Below are 21,041 nucleotides of genomic sequence, written 5' to 3' on the forward strand. Positions count from 1 at the left end.
GGGAATTAGCACTGCACAGAGGTCACCCATAATGAAGGCACCGCTGAGCAACTGGAAATAAACAATGGGGTGTGGGAGCCCCTCTGTAAGCCATTCTGATGGGCACCAGAACCCGAAATCCCCAATAACCCCACCCTCCATCAGTCCACATGCACATGGCCCATCTACTCTACAAAGGAGCTCCAAAGACCTCTGGAACAATTCTTTCAAGCCATTTCCCAAGAAACTGTGAGAACAAAAAAACCAACTAACCAGTATTAAAAAATTCAACCCAGTGAGGACAAAGTAGGGTTTCCAAAAGCCTTTGACAAAAAAGTCTCTGGTCTTCAGTCAGGTGACACATCTAGACATACACTGCAACACTCCCAGAAGAATCCCTTCCCCTACTTAAGTGTCTGTACTCATGAAAATGAGAGGGGAAAAAATTTCCTCATCGGATGAACGGCACAGAGGAAGCATACACAGTTGTAAAATATCTTCGGCTTTCATCACTAAAGGAGTCTGACCAGCAGCTTCTGGGAATGCACTTTTTAAATCATGTATAAAAAGTTGTAGGAAGCAGAAGTCTATTATTTTAAAAAGATTATCAGTGAATTTATCAAATGAACATCATCCTTAAGAGCAACTCAGAGCAATTGGCACAATGTTTCCAGTTTCTTAAAACACAATAGCACAAAAATGTAGGTTTTTTTAAACCCATGAATGTTGACTTATCACCTGAGTATTGTTTATTACAATTAATAATCATTAAAGTCAACTTATTTATATGCCCTCTGTCCTCAGAGAACACCTACATCTCTTGATCATTCAGATAAGCTTGCTTAAATTTTCAGTTGAGAATAAAATCAGAATGACTGTAACTCTCCTTCTTGTGTCAGACCAACCTTCAGAAAGGAACATTATTAGTCTTAAGCAGCTGGAAAATGGGGGTTGGCTGTAGGAGAATTTGGGCGGCTAAGGAAGGAAGCTCCGAGGGCCTGGCCACTGGCAATGTCCTTTCCTCTGTGTCTCCCTGAGCTTCCTTCGGCACAGGAAGGGCCCAACGAAGGCCCGCTAAGGAACACAGGGCCTGGTCAGCTTGACCTTGACCTGCCAGAAGGGCCAGTTCTAAAGTCACAGGGCTGGATGCCAGACCCCACTAGACCCCAGCAGGGAGAAGACACAACGAAACCAGTCACGGATGGCACCCCGGCTCCTGAGCTGCCTCTCCTTTCGGCTTACCCAGAGCCCGTGTCACTGCACCGGCCACTGCGGTGGCCTCTGCCAGGATGCTGCGACACACACAACCCCACTCCCTCCACCTGTCCGACCCACAGAGCTCACGCTCCCACTGGCTTAACCTCCGGCTACGCATAGCGGCCATTCATTTTGTGCCTACAGAAGATCTCTGGACCACCGAGCTCAAAGAGCTCCTGGTCTGAAAACAACTTGATAAAGTTTACAAAACAAGGCTCTCACACACACACAATGAGCGAACCTCCAACACCGTAAATAAGTTCCTGGAGGAATTCATCCATTGTTTGAGCCCCGCCCCCCAATTTTCTTGAAAGGAGGGCAAAGCAGTGAGTGGAAATGAAGAACTAGACTAATTTCCCAGGCCGGCATTTGGCACACTGGAGGCCAGCTTAGGTGGGACCCAATGCATACAGCAGGGCACAAAAAGTACAGGCCAAATCGTTTCATCCTCAGACCCTCTCTGCCCGGGTGCTGAGAGGATTCTTTCCATCCCGCATGAAATACTAAGAGGAGGGTGCCCACCGTCCTCCACCAGGGTCTCTGATGGACTTTCCACTGCGTAAACTCTTCCCTGGCTGAGAGTATCAGCACTGAAAATGGACGTCTTCTTGGGCAGCTGCCTAGAGTCAAATCTTTCTTCAGTATCACCTTAAAAGTATGTATTTTGGAAATTTCTGCGGCTTTTGCTTATGGCTTAGTTAAATACCTCCCCCCCACCCACCCTTTCTTCTAAGTATATTTGGTCACTTGTACAACTTGTATAACTGGAGGCCTTACCTGGTCAGCCCTGTTTGAGGTGTTGCCTGTGGTCCTCACCTCAGCAAATCCACCCCCAAAATCATAATGGACATTAACGGTGTGGTCACATTACAGGTCTGGAAAACAAAAGTCCTTTTGCTTTTACAATTTCGAAGGCCTCAAGTGGAAGAAAAAACTGGCTGACTTTAGTAATGGAAAGAGGGGCGCAGCAGGCTTCAGTCAAGAAGCAACTGCCCAGGTAAGGTCCTAAAGTATCATGAATATCAATCCACAAACAAGAACTATAGCAAAGAAAACAACACGAATATTGTTCTCTAATCATGTGAGTAACACCACGTGTAAGAGTCATAGTATTGCAGTAACTCAGATCAGGTAGTGATAACCTGGTGGGGGACCACAGGGGTGGTGATGACAAATTGTGCTTTTTCACATTATAACAAAGATGTTGAACCCAGAAAGGATGAGGGGAGCTCTGGGAAGGGCAAGGACAGAGTGAAGTCTGTGATTCCCAGCATCACAACTTCAAAGGGAAACGTTTGGGGGCTGGGAGGAAACAGCACAAGGGTGGAGTTAAAAGCAGATGCTTCCTCTTGTAGCCAATAAATAGCAGGGAACCAGGAGCAGGGGTCCCGCAGGCCGAGGTGTGGGAGAGGGGTCTGCGTTCTGTCAGGAGCTTAGGGCCCCAGATTCTGTCATGTCTTTCTATTTCAAGGATAGGAATAATAGGCCACACAAGGTAAGCTTTTCTCCCTGTGATAAAATGTCATGTCCCAAACTCTGTTTTGGTAAAAACATGCAGAAGGAAAATACTTGCCTAACTACTATCCCAGTTTTTAGGGGTAAGACACATACAAAATATATCACTCAGGATCCACTCGGGTGAAAATTTCAATTTTCGGGGGACAAACTGGTAGCTTCTTTTCAAATTTCAGAATTAAAAAAGATAAGCAGGTGATTTTTTTTTCCCCCTGTTAAGTTTTTTTAGACCCACTCAAGCCAGCCAGGGGGAATGCCAGCTTGTCACAAAGTACCAGTCACTGCTCAGACTCCTGGTACGTTTGTTCAAAGGACGTCACTTCCAGCCTGCAGAACCTAGGAGATTGCTCCGATCCTCACACGGAGAAGTGCGGAGAGGGTCGACAGAGGGGAGCGACCAGCGTTCCCAGGTATAACAGCACACATATCCAGCAGGAAGCCATCTTGACCCAGAAGATGGACCAGCTCCCGCTGAAGAAGGTTTCAATGTTGGCACTTTCATAGCTGCGGAAACAAGAGACCCAGTTGTGATCAGTGCAGGGTGAGAACAGGTGGTGAGAAGGTCTCTTCCACCAAGTCTTGTCTCTCCCTGCTTCCACCACCTCCAGCCTTTCTTTTTTTCCCTGGCAACTCAATTCAGGTGTAATTCACACCCACTTAAAGTACACGATTTTTATTATATTCATAGACTTGTGTAACATCACCACAATCAATTTTAGAACATTCTCATCCCCCCAGAAAGAAACCCTGCACCCTTCAGCGGCCCTCTCATTTCCCTCCTCCTGCCAGCCCCTGCCATGCATTTATCCACTTTCTGTCCGTATGGCTTTGCCTATTCCGGACATGTCACCATGCATGGAATCATGTGGCCTCTTGTGACTGGCTTTTTTCGCTCAGCATACTGTTTTCAGGGTGTATCCACGTTGTAGTATGTAACAGTACTTTATTCCTTTCTGTTGCTGAGGAATATTCCACTGCGTGGATATAGCACCTTTTGTTTAGCCATGTGTCAGCTGATGGACATTTGGTTGTTTCCACTTTTCGGCTATTATGAATGAGGCTATTATGAACATTTGTGTACAAGTTTTTACATGGACATATGTGGTTCTTTTTTCTCTTGGTTATATAACTAGGAGTGGAATTGCTGCATCATATAATAACTCTGTGTTCAACATTTTTGAGGAACTATTTTCCAAAGTGGCTGCACCATTTTACCTACCAGGAGTGAGAGGGGGTTCCAGTTTCTCCACATCCTTGACATGTTATTTTCTGCCTCCATCCTTTCTTAAACTTCCGAAGCCAAAATTTTCCAGGAATTCTCCAGGTATCACCGGGAATCATTAGAGGCTCTAACACCCTCTTCTCCCTCAGGATGTTGGGGAAGAATCTCCTCAGGGAAGCCTTCCCCATCACTCTGTTTGAAACCGCTGCCCCCAGCATCCCCGACCCCACTGGGTACTCCTCATTCCTCTTCTTCATTTTTCTCCCCAGTAGTCATCACTGTTTGACACGCTGTATTTGATGTGGATCATCGTCCATCTCCCCTATTAGAATATAGTCCCTACCACCCACAGCAGTGTGGCATGAAGGAGCCACTCACATGTTTGTTGTACAATGAGTCTTAATGTCTATCCTAAGTTATTCTAATGTCTATGTTAGGTATATCCTCAGGCACAACAAATTATGATGCAACAGAAACTTTGGATCGGTCAAAGAAATCTCCAAAAGGAATCAAAAAGAATCTCCATGTAGTGACAGGGAAAGTCAGGCCCATCATGTATTGTCCATCACGTAAGTTAAAAAACAACCCTCAAGGGGGAGAATATGTGTAATCACGTTTATGTTTTAAAAATTATGTAGGCTAGGGCTTCCCTGGTGGCGCAGTGGTTGAGAGTCCGCCTGCCGATGCAGGGGACACGGGTTCGTGCCCCAGTCTGGGAAGATCCCACATGCCGCAGAGCGGCTGGGCCCGTGAGCCATGGCCGCTGAGCCTGCGCCTACGGAGCCTGTGCTCCGCAACGGGAGAGGCCACAACACTGAGAGGCCCGCATACCACAAAAAAAAAAAAAAAATTATATAGGCTTATAAATGCAGAGAAAAGGAATGAAAGGATACATACCATATAGTTAGCAGTGGTTATGGGGTGGGGGGGGGTCCGTTGTTACTTTTCACACTTTCACCTCTTTTTTTTTTTTTGGCTATGCCACGCTGGCAAACCCGCGCCCCCTGCTGTGGAAGCAGGGAGTCTTAACTACTGGACCACCAGGGAAGTCCATATGTTACTTTTTTTTAAGAAGATGTTTCAAACTTTTGTAATGAAAGTGTAAAAAAAAAAAAAAAGACAAAGTACAAAGTAGAAAAAAAGAGTATCTTCTCTTTCTTAAAGGCAGAATTCCATGTTCTTCCTCCTCACTGTTACTATGTTCTCAAGACTGCCCACGTGCCATTAACCTCCCATTTTCTTAAAGCTGCAGTAAGTATCACCAACTGCCAGGCTTAAAAGCATGCCAACAGAGGGACTTCCCTGGTGGTCCAGTGGTTAAGACTCCACGCTCCCAATGCAGGGGGCCCGGGTTTGATCCCTGGTCAGGGAACAAAATCCCGCATGCTGCAACGGAAAGATCCCTCAACTAAGACCTGGCGCAGCCAAATAAATAAATAAATATTGTTTTAAAAAGCATGCTGGGCTTCCCTGGTGGCGCAGTGGTTGGGAGCCCGCCTGCCGATGCAGGGGACGCGGGTTCGTGCCCCAGTCCGGGAGGATCCCACGTGCCGTGGGGCGGCTGGGCCCGTGAGCCATGGCCACTGAGCCTGCGCATCTGGAGCCTGTGCTCTGCAACGGGAGGGGCCACAGCAGTGAGAGGCCCGCCTACCGCAAAACAAAACAAACAAACAAACAAAAGCATGCTGACAGACTGTCAGGAACGCGGACTGTTTCTGTGAAGATGAGTACAGCAGCACTTGGAGAAGAAGTTAGTTGACTCCAAGAGATCTGATCTTCGGGCTGTAAAGAATAGGATGTTTTTAACAAACAACCCAATCCAAAAATGGGCAGAAGACCTAAATAGACATTTCTCCAAAGAAGATATACAGACTGCCAACAAACACATGAAAGAATGCTCAACATCATTAATCATTAGGGAAATGCAAATCAAAATTACAATGAGATATCATCTCACACCAGTCAGAATGGCCATCATCAAAAAATCTAGAAACAATAAATGCTGGAGAGGGTGTGGAGAAAAGGGAACACTCTTGCACTGCTGGTGGGAATGTGAATTGGTACAGTCACTATGGAGAACAGGATGGAGGTTCCTTAGAAAACTACAAATAGAACTACCATACGACCCAGCAATCCCACTACTGGGCATATACCCTGAGAAAACCATAATTCAAAAAGAGTCATGTACCAAAATGTTCATTGCAGCTCTATTTACAATAGCCAGGAGATGGAAACAACCTAAGTGTCCATCATCGGATGAATGCATAAAGAAGATGTGGCACATATATACAATGGAATATTACTCAGCCATAAAAAGAAACGAAATTGAGCTATTTGTAATGAGATGGATAGACCTAGAGTCTGTCATACAGAGTGAAGTAAGTCAGAAAGAGAAAGACAAATACCGTATGCTAACACATATATATGGAATTTAAGGAAAAAAAAAATGTCAAGAAGAACCTAGGGGTAAGACAGGAATAAAGACACAGACCTACTAGAGAACGGACTTGAGGATACGGGGAGGGGGAAGGGTAAGCTGGGACGAAGTGAGAGAGTGGCATGGACATATATACACTACCAAACATAAAATGGATAGCTAGTGGGAAGCAGCAGCATAGCACAGGGAGATCAGCTCGGTGCTTTGTGACCACCTAGAGGGGTGGGATAGGGAGGGTGGCAGGGAGGGAGACGCAAGAGGGAAGAGATATGGGAACATATGTATATGTATAACTGATTCACTTTGTTATAAAGCAGAAACTAACACACCATTATAAAGCAATTATATTCCAATAAAGATGTAAAAAAAAAAAGAATAGGATGTTTTTAAAAGACTTTTTTTTTTAACAATTTCTAAAACATCTAAGACAACGGGGCCACTCACTTGAACCAGTTGGTGACGGTCATCATCACATAGAGGGAAGCCAAGAAGAATACGAAGTGGAAATAGGCGTAGCTGTAGACAGTGCTTCTCTTCTCATCATAAATGACCCTCGGGCCCTCTTTCACATTCTGCTGCTCTTCTGTGTCTGTGAACCCAAAGCGGGCACAAGCCCAGTGAGTGAACACACGCATGTTGACCATTTTCGCAAAGCCACACTCGCTAGTTTCCATCCCAGGGGCTGTTGAGTAGAAAAGCTGTCAAAAATCATTTGTACCCTCAGGCAATTTCATCTGTGCCATAAGCCCCAAACGCCGACCTCACCCCAAAACCTTCTATAACAGGATGAGTTACCTAACGTCGGTCACGTTTATTTTAACAGAAGAGAGCCCTTAAACGCACGAAACGTATTATAAGCTCAGAAGAAAATGAGAGGGCAGAGCAAGAGTTCTCAAGCCCCTGGGATGCTCTAATTCAAGAAGAAAAGTAAGCTGAACGAAAGAAAATTTCCAAATTATCATTCCTTTAAAAAATGCACCTCCCGCTCCTTGAAATCTCACTGGGTAATGTAACTTATAGAAACATGACCCAAAATATAGACTGTTCTTCGCTTGCCAGAATATCAACACAAACGAATCCCAGCAACCCTTTGGGAAGAATGCTTAAAGTGTAACACATAACAATAAACCAGCTCTGGAATAAAAATATCCTCTTACCACTCAAGTTATTTGTGCCTGAATCCCAAATGCCTACAGACTAGAGCTACAGGTCTGCAGGGCCGCACGGAGCGCAGAAGGAAAGCTGTCTACTTACCCTCTCCACCAGAGCCGAAGCAAAAACAACACCGGGCTACCTGCGAGGGCAAAACCAACAGTCAGGCGGCTTGCTTTCTGCTTTTCTATCTCTACATTGGTTAAGAACTAAAGGCCACCTATGTGCCAAACCTCCTCCATCTGAACTATATCCCAAGCCCCGAACTGCACGCTTCACTCCTTCGAAAGGTTCTGATCACATGTGTTCTTCCAAGACGCTCTGGGGGCTAGTGACAGGAAATAAGGACATGGAGGTGAGCCACCCAGATCCCGTTCCAAGGTGCTCCCTTAGTGCTTGCTCAGCTACTGCGAGGCTCTAGAAGGCAGCTCCAGGCTTTGCCCCACCCTCGAGGGAGCCTATCCTGGGCAACCCACACAGAATGACGGCTCACGGCAGGGCGGTAAAGGCGCAGCCACTGACCCCTGGGGGACAGCTCTGATGGGTCGTGTATCTGCTCCGAATGCCCGGGGGGTGAGCAGTGGCTCTGTCCAGCCTGCAGTGCCCTTCGACCTCACCCTCTGCCCCATGCTGCCCCCTTCCCTCCTTCCACATGTGTTGATCCCTAATAAACATCCGCATATCAGGCTCTGCCTCGGTGGCTGCTTCTGGAAAACTCAACCTGGAACACAAAGTGAATGAGACAAGGTCGCCACACTCATGGCGCTCACTCCTGGTGCTTTGCTCTACTTGCTACTTGATGAGATCCTCTTCAGCGCCTGGGGCTGGGATCATTATCCTGTTTACACGTGAGGAAACTGGGGTCCCGCAGGCTGAATAACTGGCCTGAAGTCACAAAATTAGGTGACAGACCTGGGAGAGGAACGCAGTGAACCCCAATAGGCAGCACATGGTATCTAGGAGATGGTGGGGCTGACAGACTCAGAAAGGGTAAAACAACTAAGGGATCTGGGGCCAGGAGGCCTGCCCACATTTCCTATTAAAATCGGGCTCTGAGCTGGCTGCCTCATGGGGGCAGGGGTGCTGGGGACAGCGATGGATGGGATGCTTTCCTTTAACAGTCCTTGGTTCCTTCCAAATGTCATGCCATGTTTCTGACCTACTCAAAACAATAAACAATTTAAAAAAAAAATCAGGTTACGAAAAATTACTCCATGATTCCAGAAGTACTCTGGTAAACAGAATAAGAAATGCTACACACGCCAAGACAGTCTGCGAAGTGCTGGGTCCTCAGCACCTTCCGGCTAACAACAGTTTCACGACAAAGAACAGAGAGCCAGGGGCAAGGACGTGGGAGCTTGAGCCTTCGTCCCATTTATACATCTCAAAGCCAAGCCCTTTTTCCTTCGTGCATCAAGGAAACTTGTCATAGAGGGATTGGCTCTGACAGAATCTTGGATCAAGTGATACCGTCTAAGATTCACTAATTCATTCAATGGGGCCAAGACATCGTATGCTGGGGTCCCAGTTCTTTTGAAGCTTAAGTTACAAGAAATGACTAACTCTCTCTTTCAAAGGTATATCCTGTGAAATGTGAGGGAAGGAGTTAGCAAACCAACTTCCATCCTGTGTGCTCTCCAGTTCAGAGGGAAACGCTGGGGCTCTTTCCTTGGAATGCGAAGAAAAACATCCTCTCTTAAATCTAACTCGGAGACTTGCTGTTCTTTGCACTTTAACTGTGTACACAATGGGGATATTGAAGCCAGAGCGGTCCAACCTCAGCAGGGGTGACCCAGTCAGTGGTGTGAACGACCACTTGCCTTCTAGAGGCCATTCTCTTCTGGAGAATAGGCAGTAACCCATTCAAACTCAGCACAGTTTTCTCCTTCTTCAAGAGACAGAAAGAGCTGGTGAATGATACTGGCAGACTGACAACCCCTCATAATGATCCACTATCTCCAGGTCAGGTGCAGGGAGGACCATCCCCAGAGACCCACTGCAGAACAAAGTGCGCATATCTGGACAGACGCCAGGGCTCTTCCTCCATGCAGCCGGGGTTGAACGCCAGGCAGAATCAGCAGAGAGCAGCTGAATCTCGGGCAGTGGTGGTTAGGAACACAGCATAGACCCTGGAACCAGAGGGCACGGTTTACACGCTGGCAAATCAAAAGTTTCAAGGACTTAACTTTTCTGTTTTTCCCCTTTCTGTGAAATGGAGATAAAACCCTCCTTGGGTTTCTTTGAAGATTAAATGAAGTCACAGATGTAGCACTTAGAACACAGCTAGTCTTAGCCATCATCAGAACCTCCGGTTCGTTCCATTCTTGGGGTCAGGGCTGAGTCTCTTCCTGGCTGCCTCCATCTGATCAGACCTTTTGTGACCTTGGTGGATGTTCCACTGAGGGCCCCAGAAAAAAGACGTTTGCACAAGAAAGAAAATGACATTCTGCTGACCGACAGGCAAATGCTGACCAGCCTGGTTCTTCGGACGCCGACTGTTCACCATTCTTCGCCCCATGGGATGGCCCGCCTGCTGGCGCTGCTGCAGTTAACAAGCTCACGTACAGACAGTGCCCAGCAGGGCGGCACAGAGCGCAGGCGCGTTCCTCCCCTCTCCTTCCCACAGCTACCCTATGACCTCATGGCCGTGCTGTGTACGGAGAGCGCAGACAGGTAAAGATGAGGGGGATGGGCTAGAAGTTAAGACAACCCGCACACATTCTGTTACAACAGAGGAAACGAGCAAAGAGCAGCCCAACGAGCTACCCAGGCCTCTGGTGGGAGTGGGGCGGCCGAATGCCACACCAGAGGCCAAATTTGTTGGAGGAAGATCAAGGATTTATTTTAATCCTGTAGTATATTCAGGACATTTCTTTTCCTGGACGAAAATTGTATTCCTTCCTGAGGAGAAAAATGGGATCGTGGAATACAGACCACTAAGGATGCAAATAAACACATAAAAAGCCTTCTGAAAAATGGGTCTTCTGAGATGAAGCAGGGCCAGAAAAGGAAATAAGCTTACTTCCAGGTCAGGAGCTGCGTACCGCCCCTGCAGAGCATCCGAACTTGATCTGGTCGTCGATGTCAAACTAAGAGATAAACAAAAAAGGTCAGCAAGGCCTATTAACGTGTTATATCACATAGAAGGAGGGCAGAGTCTCCTGGCGGAGGCTCCAGTGAGAGGCTCACTCTAACCTACAGTCCTGCTTGAATACAAGTTGTCTATTTTAACAACCCACTTTATTCCAAAATTGCCTGACCTGTTCGATGGCTGATGTTTTTTTCCCATGTTGCATGAGATCATTTTATGCAAAGAGAAGTTTATAGGTTAAAAAAGATAAAAGTCGTTTTTTGATCCTATTATCTTGTTTTTCACTATTGGTTTCCGCTTCTCCTCCCTCAAATGCCAATAATTTTCAGATTTCATTTTTATCTTTCCCGTCCCTTTGACTAGTCTCACTTAGAAGGGATCAAAAGCAATGAAAGAAGCCAGAAATGGCAACAAAATGCAAAGGCACGAAAAGCAAAGGTCATTACTATTTTCTGTGATAATCAGCCTTTGGCAGAGCAAGGTTTTCTGTTTGGAAATTCAGCACAGAGTAGTTATCAGTGTGATTAAAAAACATTCTTCCTGCCACTCTCCCCATGCCTAGAGAGGTAAAATGTTATAAAATCTGGCTTATAGGGGTAAAAAAAAAAAAAAAAAAAAAAGTATTTATTTTTCCTGGGGGAAAAAAAGGACCATTTTAAGCAAATAGAAAAATATTCAATATATATGAATAATCTTTACAGATTGATTTAGCAAATATTTACCGAAGGTGTGCCATGTGCCAGGCCCTGTTCTAAGCACTGGGGACTGGGTGAAACACACAACAATCCCTGCCCTCCTGCAGCAAATGCGCTAGCCTGGGGGCGGAGGGGCTAGTGGAGAGGCAGGAATTAGCAGACCCATTTCAACCGAATAAACTGCAAGACGCAGCACTACCTTCTCTGCTCATTCTCATCCTCTCTCCCAAGGAGAGAAGAGATCAGTGAGATGCAAATAAACAATAAAAAGTTTTCCTCATAAAAAGGTCCTCTGGGATCCAAGAGCATTGCTTCTTTTGTGGTCCACTCAAGTCCAATGGCATCACTTTCACGTCTGCTTTGAACAGATGGATGTTAATGGAGGCCCGCTCCACTCCCACTTCCTGACTTTGAACCTGGTCTGAGGAAGGATAGAAACAATTCCCAATGGCTGTGCACCCAAGAAACACATACACCTTGCTCCTGCACTCAAGGCATGCTCCATTTTGTGCATATGAATTATGATTTAACACAGTATATCGTTTCCATGGAGGAAAATGTAACTTAACTTTAGGAAGAGATCAATATCTGGAATTTTCATCTGAAAGATGATATTTATTCTTTAAAAAAGTTCAAATAAATATTCCATTTCATAAATTCTTGGGAATAAAATGGTTTCAGAAAAGCAAAGCTTTTGATCCTGGCACCTCTGCCACTTTGCTTCCATCATCAGAGAGCACTTTAAAAGGGGAAGCTTTTGTTCTTCTAAAAATACCTATAATCAGTTCATCATTAGTGACATGTGACTTCTATAAGTAGATGTTACCATAAAATAAGGTCTTTATTCAATCATGGCCTTTACCCACAAAACACTCTTCTTAAAATTACTGAGAAAATATTGTTTTTACAAACTCTTTAAAAGCCTAGGAAATTCTTATTGTCTGCACTCTGGCTATTACTAAGACCCATCTGGTCGGCACAAGACAACAATTCCCGGATTATCCATAACCTCTTCCCTTCCAGGGCTAAGGCCTGAGTGACTTTAACCCAGTACTTCCTGTGGGGGTGGGAGGAGCCTGACAGCATTTGGTTGGGACAATGCTTCAGTGGACAGAGAAGGTCTAATCACCTTATTTGTTTACTATCTCGAGCACTCTCTCACCAAAAGCCAGGGGCATCTTGCAGTTGTTGTGACAACCAAAAAAGAAAAACGCCTCCCTGCTACCCCCAACCCCTCCCAACCTCTGTCATGCCCAGAATCTCTTCCATATTGGAAGAATGATTTGCAATGCAGGTGCCCCTCCACATCTGCTTCAGCGGTTCGGGAACTGGCCAAACTCCACTAGGTCACAGAAAATCTCTAGACAACGCGTCCAGACTTTCCTATCGGAGACCACAGATTCTGTCCCCGACAAACTTACAGGGCCCTTGAGAGATCCCGTGACTGTTCTCAGACTTGGTATAATCAAGTTCAGTTATGTTCCCAGTGGAAACCAGAGATGGTGAAAAGGGGTCCTCAACATGTTCCTGATGCAGAGACATGAAAACTTCTAGCTGGCAGGTTAGGCAGTAACAGGATTCCCAAAATGTACTCCCCCCACCCCCTTCTTAAATAAAAGCAGTAGGTCCAGAACACACCAAAAGAATAGATAACCCTCCTTGATTTGCCAACTTTTCTCCATTTAAACCAATCTCTCCAGTGCCATCTTACCAATCTTGCACCTATTTCCATATGGTCTGCTATAGTGCTGTGAAATGTCCCATTTGGAACTAGCAAGTTGTTTGACCTTTACTAAAGATTCTTAGTTTTTCCAATTTTGTTCTCAAATTCCTAAGACAGCTGAAAAAAGAGTTATTTTTTTCTCTTAAGCATAGCTAAAACTGAAATAGCCGGGGAACATTTTACAGCACAAATGCCTCCTAATAATGCAATTATGCAAGTCATCCAGCTGATTGTTCCACCTAAGTGAAGGACCTTACTCCAAGTCTTCCCAGGGCGTGGGTGGGGGGTGGGGGGGGTGTGGAGAATGACTATGAACCTGTCTCTCCCAATACGCCAGCAAAGGAGATGTAAGGAAAGGTTTCCTGAACCGGGGGAGAAATATAGGAGCAGTCTCCACATCTCAATTTTCCTTATGTGTACAATGAGGGAATTGAACTTTTCTTTTGTTGGGGGGTGGGGGTGGGGGTGGGGTGCACAGCTTGTGGGATCTTAACTTCCCAACCAGGGATGAAACCCGGGCTGTCGGCAATGAAAGGACAGAGTCCTAACCACTGGACCGTCAGAGAATTCCCAAGAGGGAATTGAACTTGATCGACTCCATGATCCTGTCTCATCTGACAGTTTGTGAACTTGAATCCAACAGAATAACAATTTCAATCAAAATCTAGAGACCAAGGAGGGACTTAAGGAATAGCTGGGGGAGGCCAGGGCCTATGACAGCAAGGATCCAGGCCTAAGGGGGTACAGGGGCACCCGCTTATAGAAAGAGCCATCAGGGGACTCCTGACGGGGTCCGGGCTGTGACATTTCTTTACAGCATAATGCCTGGGTACAGTAGAAGAGGCTTTGGGAGAAAGGGCAGCCTCAGTTGGAAAGCTGGCGAGTGAGTTTTGGCTGAGCCCTTCTTCCAAGCTAAGACAGCCAAGAGTAAAACATCCTCATAGTGAGTGCCCAGAAGCAGGACTTGGGACAGAGAGCCAGAAAGTGAGACTGGAGGCCATCATGAGAGCCTCCTAAAGAAGTGTCTGAGAGAGAGAGAGTGTGTCGGGGGTGAGGAGACTCCAGTTGGGTGAGAACATAGCACAGCGAGCCTCTAAGATCTTACCAAAACAAGTTAACCCCAATCCCAAGCAATCCTGGACTTCCATTGAAAACAGGTGATTTCTTCTCCCTTCAACGCACACACCACCCAATCTTCTGGCTTTCTACAGAGTCTATGGAGAATTCTAGATATTCCTGCAATCATCTTCAAATGACAGTTTTCGCCCAGGCAGCGCAGCCTCCTTCTGTAGTATCTTCCAATCTCTCAATCCTCTGAGTCTAGGAAAGTCAAGATTTGAAACACTCCTAATTGGGTCACCTCTCACACCTCCCTGTTCAAGGCCCTCCTAGGCTGAACTCAGTACCCCTTGAGCTCCAAGATGCTTGGTATAAAGTTCTCAAAGCCCATTCCTCCTGGAGCTGTGGTGGGTAATCAGAGCAAACATCAGTCACTCAGACACCCTCACCCCACCCTGTGCAGCACTTCACTGACCCCTGAGGAATCACCTGGCATCACCAGGCAGTGTGTCCGCACCATGTGTTACACCAATACCCTGGAGCTGCCTGGCTACTCCTCATCTCCACTCGGTGTGGCTGCTGTTTTCTGTCTCCGCGTTCCTTTGCACACTATGGTTTTGCAGTTTGATTACCAGCATTCAAAAACGTTTGTTGGGCTTCCCTGGTGGCGCAGTGGTTGGGAGTCCACCTGCCGATGCAGGGGACACGGGTTCGCGCCCCAGTCTGGGAAGATCCCACATGCCGCGGAGCGGCTGGGCCCGTGAGCCATGGCCACTGAGCCTGCGCATCCGGAGCCTGTGCTCCGCAGCGGGAGAGGCCACAACAGTGAGAGGCCCGCATACCGCAAAAAAAAAAAAAAAAAAAAGTTTGTTACTGGCATTTAGACAGATGTTAAGTAGCAGCTGTCAGCTTTGAAATTTGTTATCTTTTGGGAATATCAGATTAGACCTTACCAACCTCCACTAAAGTGCCTCTAAATTCCAAAAGGAGCAATGTTTCATTCATCATTTCTCACTCAAGGGTGGCAGTGAAAATCTAACAGGGTGGAAATTCCACACCACAAACCAACACCACTGGTGGCAGTTCCATCAGCACATTAAATAGCATTTTTGCCATCTTTTCCATTGATGGGCTTATAGCAAATCTATGCCCTATTTTTATCTAAGGGCACAAACATTTTTTATCATGCAGGATTAGGCATTCAGCAACTCAAAAAACACATGATTTTATTGTATCCAATATCTTTACAGCCTTTTTTTTTCTGATAGCACAAACAAAAGAAACACTAGCTCATTGTAAAAAAAAAAAAAAAAAAATTTTTTTTTTTTTTTAGAAAAAAACAGAAAAAAGTTATCCCTAATACCACCACTCTTACAAGCTTGGTTTATCTCCTTCCAGGAGTTTTTCTACATGTGTAAATACAACTATATTTTATTTTAAAATGGAATATTCTACACTTATAGTATAGTAACCTACTTTCTCCTCACTGGATTTACCAATATTTTTTTACATACCAATGCAGAAAAAAATGTGAGTGACAAATTGCAAAATTAGCCATGTTGCTGACACTTCTCCCCAAAGCCCAACAATAACAGACTCAGGAAGGAAAAACTTAAGAAAGGAAGGGCTGAGAATCAGCATTAAAGTGTGGGTGGCCTTTATGGCTTTCCTGAAAACATTCATTGATGAGGGCCCGAATCAGTGAACAAGTATGGAATTAATAACGGTGCAAGGCCAGAAACCGGTCACCACAGTCCCTTCTGCTGCATCATGGAAAGGCTGTCACCACATCACAGACAGGCTGAGAGCTTGCACGCGTTTGAAAGCTGGATGCATGACTGTGAACACGTACTTTATAAAACTCAGTTCTCTTGTCTACGTCTGTCATCTGTCTATGTCTGTTGGTCTCTCTCTATGGCATTAGGGGGTGTTAGAAGCTCTAAGAGAAAAAGCCAACATGCTCAGAGAGACATTCTATTTATACAAGCTATCACCACCAGGATAGTACAGTTTTGGCCAGAGGAAGATTACCATGTGCCTGTGACTAGCTGAAATTTTTAGACACTGAAATATAACAAACGAGGGACTTCCCTGGTGGTCCGGTGAGTAAGACTCCATGCTCTCAATGCAGGGAGCCCAGGTTCGATCCCTGGTTGGGGAACTAGATCCCGCATGCATGCCACAACTAAGAGCCCACATGCCGCAATGAAGATCCCGTGTGCCGCAACTAAGACCCGGCATAACCAAAATAAATAAATAAATAAATATACATATATATATATATATTTTTTTAATAAAAATAAAGAAGAAATATAACAAACGAAATGTAAAACACAGGAGTAAAACCTAAACATGAAAGGGTTACTGTCAAAGGGAAGCTTGATCATCAGTGAAATATGTACCTGAAGTAAGAAACTTATCATTCCTACCCTTTACTTTTCTCCTTCTCGTATCTTCTACAGATTTTGAAGGTGGAATAAACCTCACCCCAAGCATCTGCAACACAGCCTGTTTATGTATCACACTTACTTTTGGAAGAATGACTTCGCCTCCTTAATAGCAATGTGGGTTTTAGCATAAAAGGGATGTTTCCCGTCCTTCCTGGACCAAGCACAAAATGACTGTGCATGGAGTACTTTGTACTCTTTCCATCAACAAGAGAACAAACGATATTTCCGCTGGAGTAGAAAGTTGCCAAAACATTCTGGCACATTCCACCTCTTCCTCACTTTGTGCCCCCTTACCCTCCAAAAATGCTTTAGCAAGTAGTACTCAACCGTCTGTTAAAGCATTGCAACGTACCATATATATTTATTTTATTTACCACATAGAAATACAAGTTAGGCAAATGAAGTCCAAACACCTAGATTTCATGCTGTAATACCACCTTTTTACTTCAGGCTACATTTTCCCTCTTCCTCAGATGGTATTTGTTTGGCTGCCTCACACTGCTAAAATGTATTTAAATTCTCCTCTTTTACTTTTAAAGTCTGCAAAGATGGCCTTAGGTAACTCCTGAAACTTACCAGGAATACAAGATGCACGCACACAACAGAGTGGTACCCAGTCCAGCAACCAAGTTTTTGTCTCTGTACAGGTCCTGACCAAAGTCAGGCACGCAGATGGTGACATTCTTCCCATGTTGATCTAGAACTTGTGAAGAAAAGGGAAAGGAATCAGAGCCACATTAGAAAAGCCCGCTGTTACTCAGGGATGCATTCACTTTGAGAAAATTCATGCAGTGCAGAACAGTGAGACTCAGCACTGGAAGCTTCTCCTCTACTGTCCCACTCGACTCAGACTAGATTGTTACTACTGTGAAGCACCCTCTGCCACCTAGGAAGCCTCTCGGAGCAAGACCCTCGGGTTCCAGTTTAGTGCTAAAGGGATCTTCAGTCCCAGGACTTGCTAAGAGTCGTGCTATTTTTCAGTACTATTGAAACGATAGTAAAGAGTAAACTTAGGTCATTTTTCAGTTGATTGGGCAGTTGATTGGCAGGTAGCGTGCAGCTAACTGAGAGCATCCTCCATGTCTATTCTCCCTGGAGGAGTGTCAAGACTATTACATCAAACAGGAACCTGCAGGAACTGCTATCTGGCCAACAGCCTCCACCCAGATGAGAAGTCATTTTACTGTTGGTAATAGGACAGTCATGACATCTTACGGCTGTAACCTGGGAACCTCCTCAAGTGGTCTAGAGCTTTAAAAAATTGTGAGAGGCTACATAACAAAGATTTGTATCATATTACCATCACTAGTCGTTTACTTTTTATCTATCACAGAGTCTTCAATTTTGAACACCCAAGCTGGGTCTGTTTGCCAACTCTGCCCAAAAATAAGGAACATAAACATAAAATAACAGGCTAGAAACCATTTTACAAACATGCACATTCTAAGAGTTTAAAGTTGGACTAAAATTATTGCTGGTGCTCCCACTTGAAACTGTAAACTGTGTGTGCTGTGGTTTAAGGAATCTTTATTCTTAGGCCAATGAAAATTTTCTTTACAAAACTGACCAAAATATGAACTTTGCTATTTAAGTAGCACCACCCAAAATTAAAAATAAAAGTTTTTTTCTGTATTTAAGTGATACCTGCCATTAAAAAGAAAAATGTTGTAACCAAAAACCCCGTTAAGTTAAAAACAGAGATTAATACATAAATAGTCAAAACACTCATAAAAGTCTTAAACAGAGTAGACTTAAATAAACTTAGAGTCAAGAGAGATTTAAAAAAAATATATCCAGGATAGACTATACTTAATATAAGATGTACAATTATATTTGCATTGTACTATAAATAGCTATAAAGGCAAGACCCATATGTAGTACATGTATATGCTAAAAGTTTCAAATTATCTTTGCATTTGCTTTCTAAACTTAAAAAAGGAAAACAACTTCAATTTTCTATTCTAGAGAAAAGAGAGTACATGTATTTCACCTGATGTATATAAGATAAAATGTACCCAGACATTCTCACATGTATATGAGTATACATTTATATACACATTTACATATCACAAAAGTGATAAAGATGATGAAATATAATGAGTTTGGAAATCAACACAAGAAAATCTGGTCCTTTACTGGGAAAGCTTATAATATAATAGTGCTTTTATAGTTCTCAAATATTCATTGCAACCACTCTACAAGAATAATAGGGCATCCTTTATATAGCACCTACTACATGCCAGGAACTGTACTTATACTTACATACACACACATACTCATTGAAATCTTAAAAACCACCCTATAAAAGAAGAATTTTATTTAATTATCTTCTTAAAATAATAATTAAAATTCTTATTTTAGGGGCTTCCCTGGTGGCACAATGGTTAAGAATCCACCTGCTAATGCAGGGGACACAGGATCGAGCCCCGGTCCGGGAGGATCCCACATGTCACGGAGCAACTAAGTCCGTGCGCCACAACTACTGAGCCTGTGCTCTAGAGCCCACGAGCCACAACTACTGAGCCTGAGCACCACAACTACTGAAGCCCGCGCGCCTAGAGCCCGTGCTCCGCAACAAGAGAAGCCACCACAGTGAGAAGCCCACGCACCACAAGAAAGAGCAGCCCCTGCTCCTGCAACTAGAGAAAGCCCCACATGCAGCAACAAAGACCAGATGCAACCAAAAAAAAAAAAAAAAATCTTATTTTAAAGGCGAGATATCTAGGGAGAGAAAAGTGACTTCATACAAGTTACTTAAGTGGCAGAACAACTCCCATGCTCTTTCTACTCTCTGTTACAGTCAGAGAAATGATCACCTAAAGAAAATTAATAACCATCTAAAAATAATAATAAAAAAATAGAGCAAAAAATTTTTTCTTGAACATTTGAGTATTTCTGAGCAGGAAAATGCAGATTAGGCCTCAAAGCAAACTCAACAGCCCTCCTTAGTTCATGTCTTTCCTGAACAGCAGGAAGACTCAGGAGAAGGAAGTTTCATGTTCATATCCCATGTTGAGGACCTCATTTAATGAAGAAGTCTAGATCATCTCTCTATTTTGATGTGTCGTATCCCTGATACTTAAACGATAGCTCACAGAGACATAGTGCTCACTCCACAAATGACAACATTCATCCTGCAAGCACAGGCTCCCTAACAAGCTGGCTTACCTACTTCTACAGGTTTGCTGGACAGAGCTGAGAACGTGAGATACGTGACGTAGCAGCTGATGAGACCCGACTGCAGTAACCCAGAGTGCGGTTGTCCTGGAGAATGAGAAGAGACAGTGTTTTAAATCAATGATGAGAAAGCATATGTGCCTTAAAAAAACAGGTCTCCCCCAAATGATATCCCTCCAACTTGGAGCCCCACCCTTCAGGGTAAGAAGAGGTACGTAATGTGTTTCTCAGATGACACCAAAACATTTGGGGAGGGGGCGGGGCGGGGAGTGATACACTGAACCTAACTGCTGTTTTAGAGATGACAAGTTCTACGGAGTTCTCTCCCAACACCCTATTTTGATAATAACTGCAGCTGTACTGAAACATATTGCCTGGTCTCCGTGAGGTTCATAACATTAGTTCTTAAATCACAAAACCTCCAAAGAAAATTTACTGTCGTTATTTGTGAGATCACATAGTTTAGTGGGGTAAATAAATGATGGATTTTATAGGGAGGGCCTGGATTCCAGATGGGGAGAAAGCTCGTATCTGTCAATGGACAAAAAATCCTTTGGGAATACCAGAGCTGGTCCAAACCAAAGAAGAAGGCTATGGGACTGAGCATTCACTGGGAAAAGGGTTTCAATGTTACAATATTTAAATTAAACTGTTCGGATGGTTGAGAGTAACCAAGATGTGATAAAAGGGATTTATCCTTTTTTTGGTGAAATTTTCAACCACCTGCAGACATAAAAGGATTTAGTTTCACCCAGTCTTCCATTTGATTAAATTTATTCCCAGAGTTATAATTATTAAATTATAATGACCCATAAAGGTAAAAAATAGGCCCTTTCATAATGTTGCTCTTTGGCATGGGAATAAGACTCACCTTAACAATTAATGGCATTAAACCAAATATTTCAAAATATTATAACTATTTCAAAAAGTAGGATTTAACCCAAAGCACATTTTAATCTGAATACTAATGCTTTAGGAAATTCTTAATTGATCAATTAAAGGAACTGGTGGAGTAATAACCATCTCAATTTCAATAATGAACTTCCATCATCTCTTCCTTTTAGCTTTGAAACAACCATGAGCAAGATCAGGCTCACAGGTTTCTGTTGGCTTCACAGAGGAAGGATTGGGGTGTGAGAACGGTTAGCTCCCGGAGCTAGCTGCTGGCAGAGCCAGGATCGGATTTCCTGCTTCCTGACTCTGGGACCACGCTGTCCTCAATTTGCGGTCCACAGGGGTCTTAAGTGAAAGATGAGCCCCAGAACAGCTCCTTCCGTAGCCCTC

At 44.3% G+C, this 21,041-nt stretch overlaps 1 protein-coding gene across 5 annotated transcripts in view; it reads right to left on the reverse strand.

Moving 5' to 3' along the window:
- Positions 1-1,964: 1,964 nt before the first annotated feature.
- The window catches only part of SERINC5 (serine incorporator 5), a 207,361-nt gene continuing 188,284 nt past the window's right edge, over positions 1,965-21,041 (reverse strand). For 4 of the 5 annotated variants that reach the window (XM_060295942.1, XM_060295941.1, XM_030846779.2 and 1 more), the window contains 6 exons: positions 19,749-19,844; positions 17,157-17,283; positions 10,585-10,651; positions 7,665-7,704; positions 6,855-6,999; positions 1,965-3,255 (listed from right to left, as the gene is read on the reverse strand). In XM_060295942.1, the coding sequence (XP_060151925.1) occupies positions 3,108-3,255; positions 6,855-6,999; positions 7,665-7,704; positions 10,585-10,651; positions 17,157-17,283; positions 19,749-19,844 (623 nt within the window). In that variant the 3' untranslated portion in view covers positions 1,965-3,107. Of the gene's footprint in view, positions 3,256-5,193; positions 5,756-6,854; positions 7,000-7,664; positions 7,705-10,584; positions 10,652-17,156; positions 17,284-19,748; positions 19,845-21,041 lie in introns of those variants that run through there. The other variant, XM_060295944.1, reaches the window with a different exon arrangement.

This window comes from Globicephala melas, chromosome 3 (assembly GCF_963455315.2).
Source record: "Globicephala melas chromosome 3, mGloMel1.2, whole genome shotgun sequence".
Taxonomy (NCBI): Eukaryota; Metazoa; Chordata; class Mammalia; order Artiodactyla; family Delphinidae; genus Globicephala; species Globicephala melas.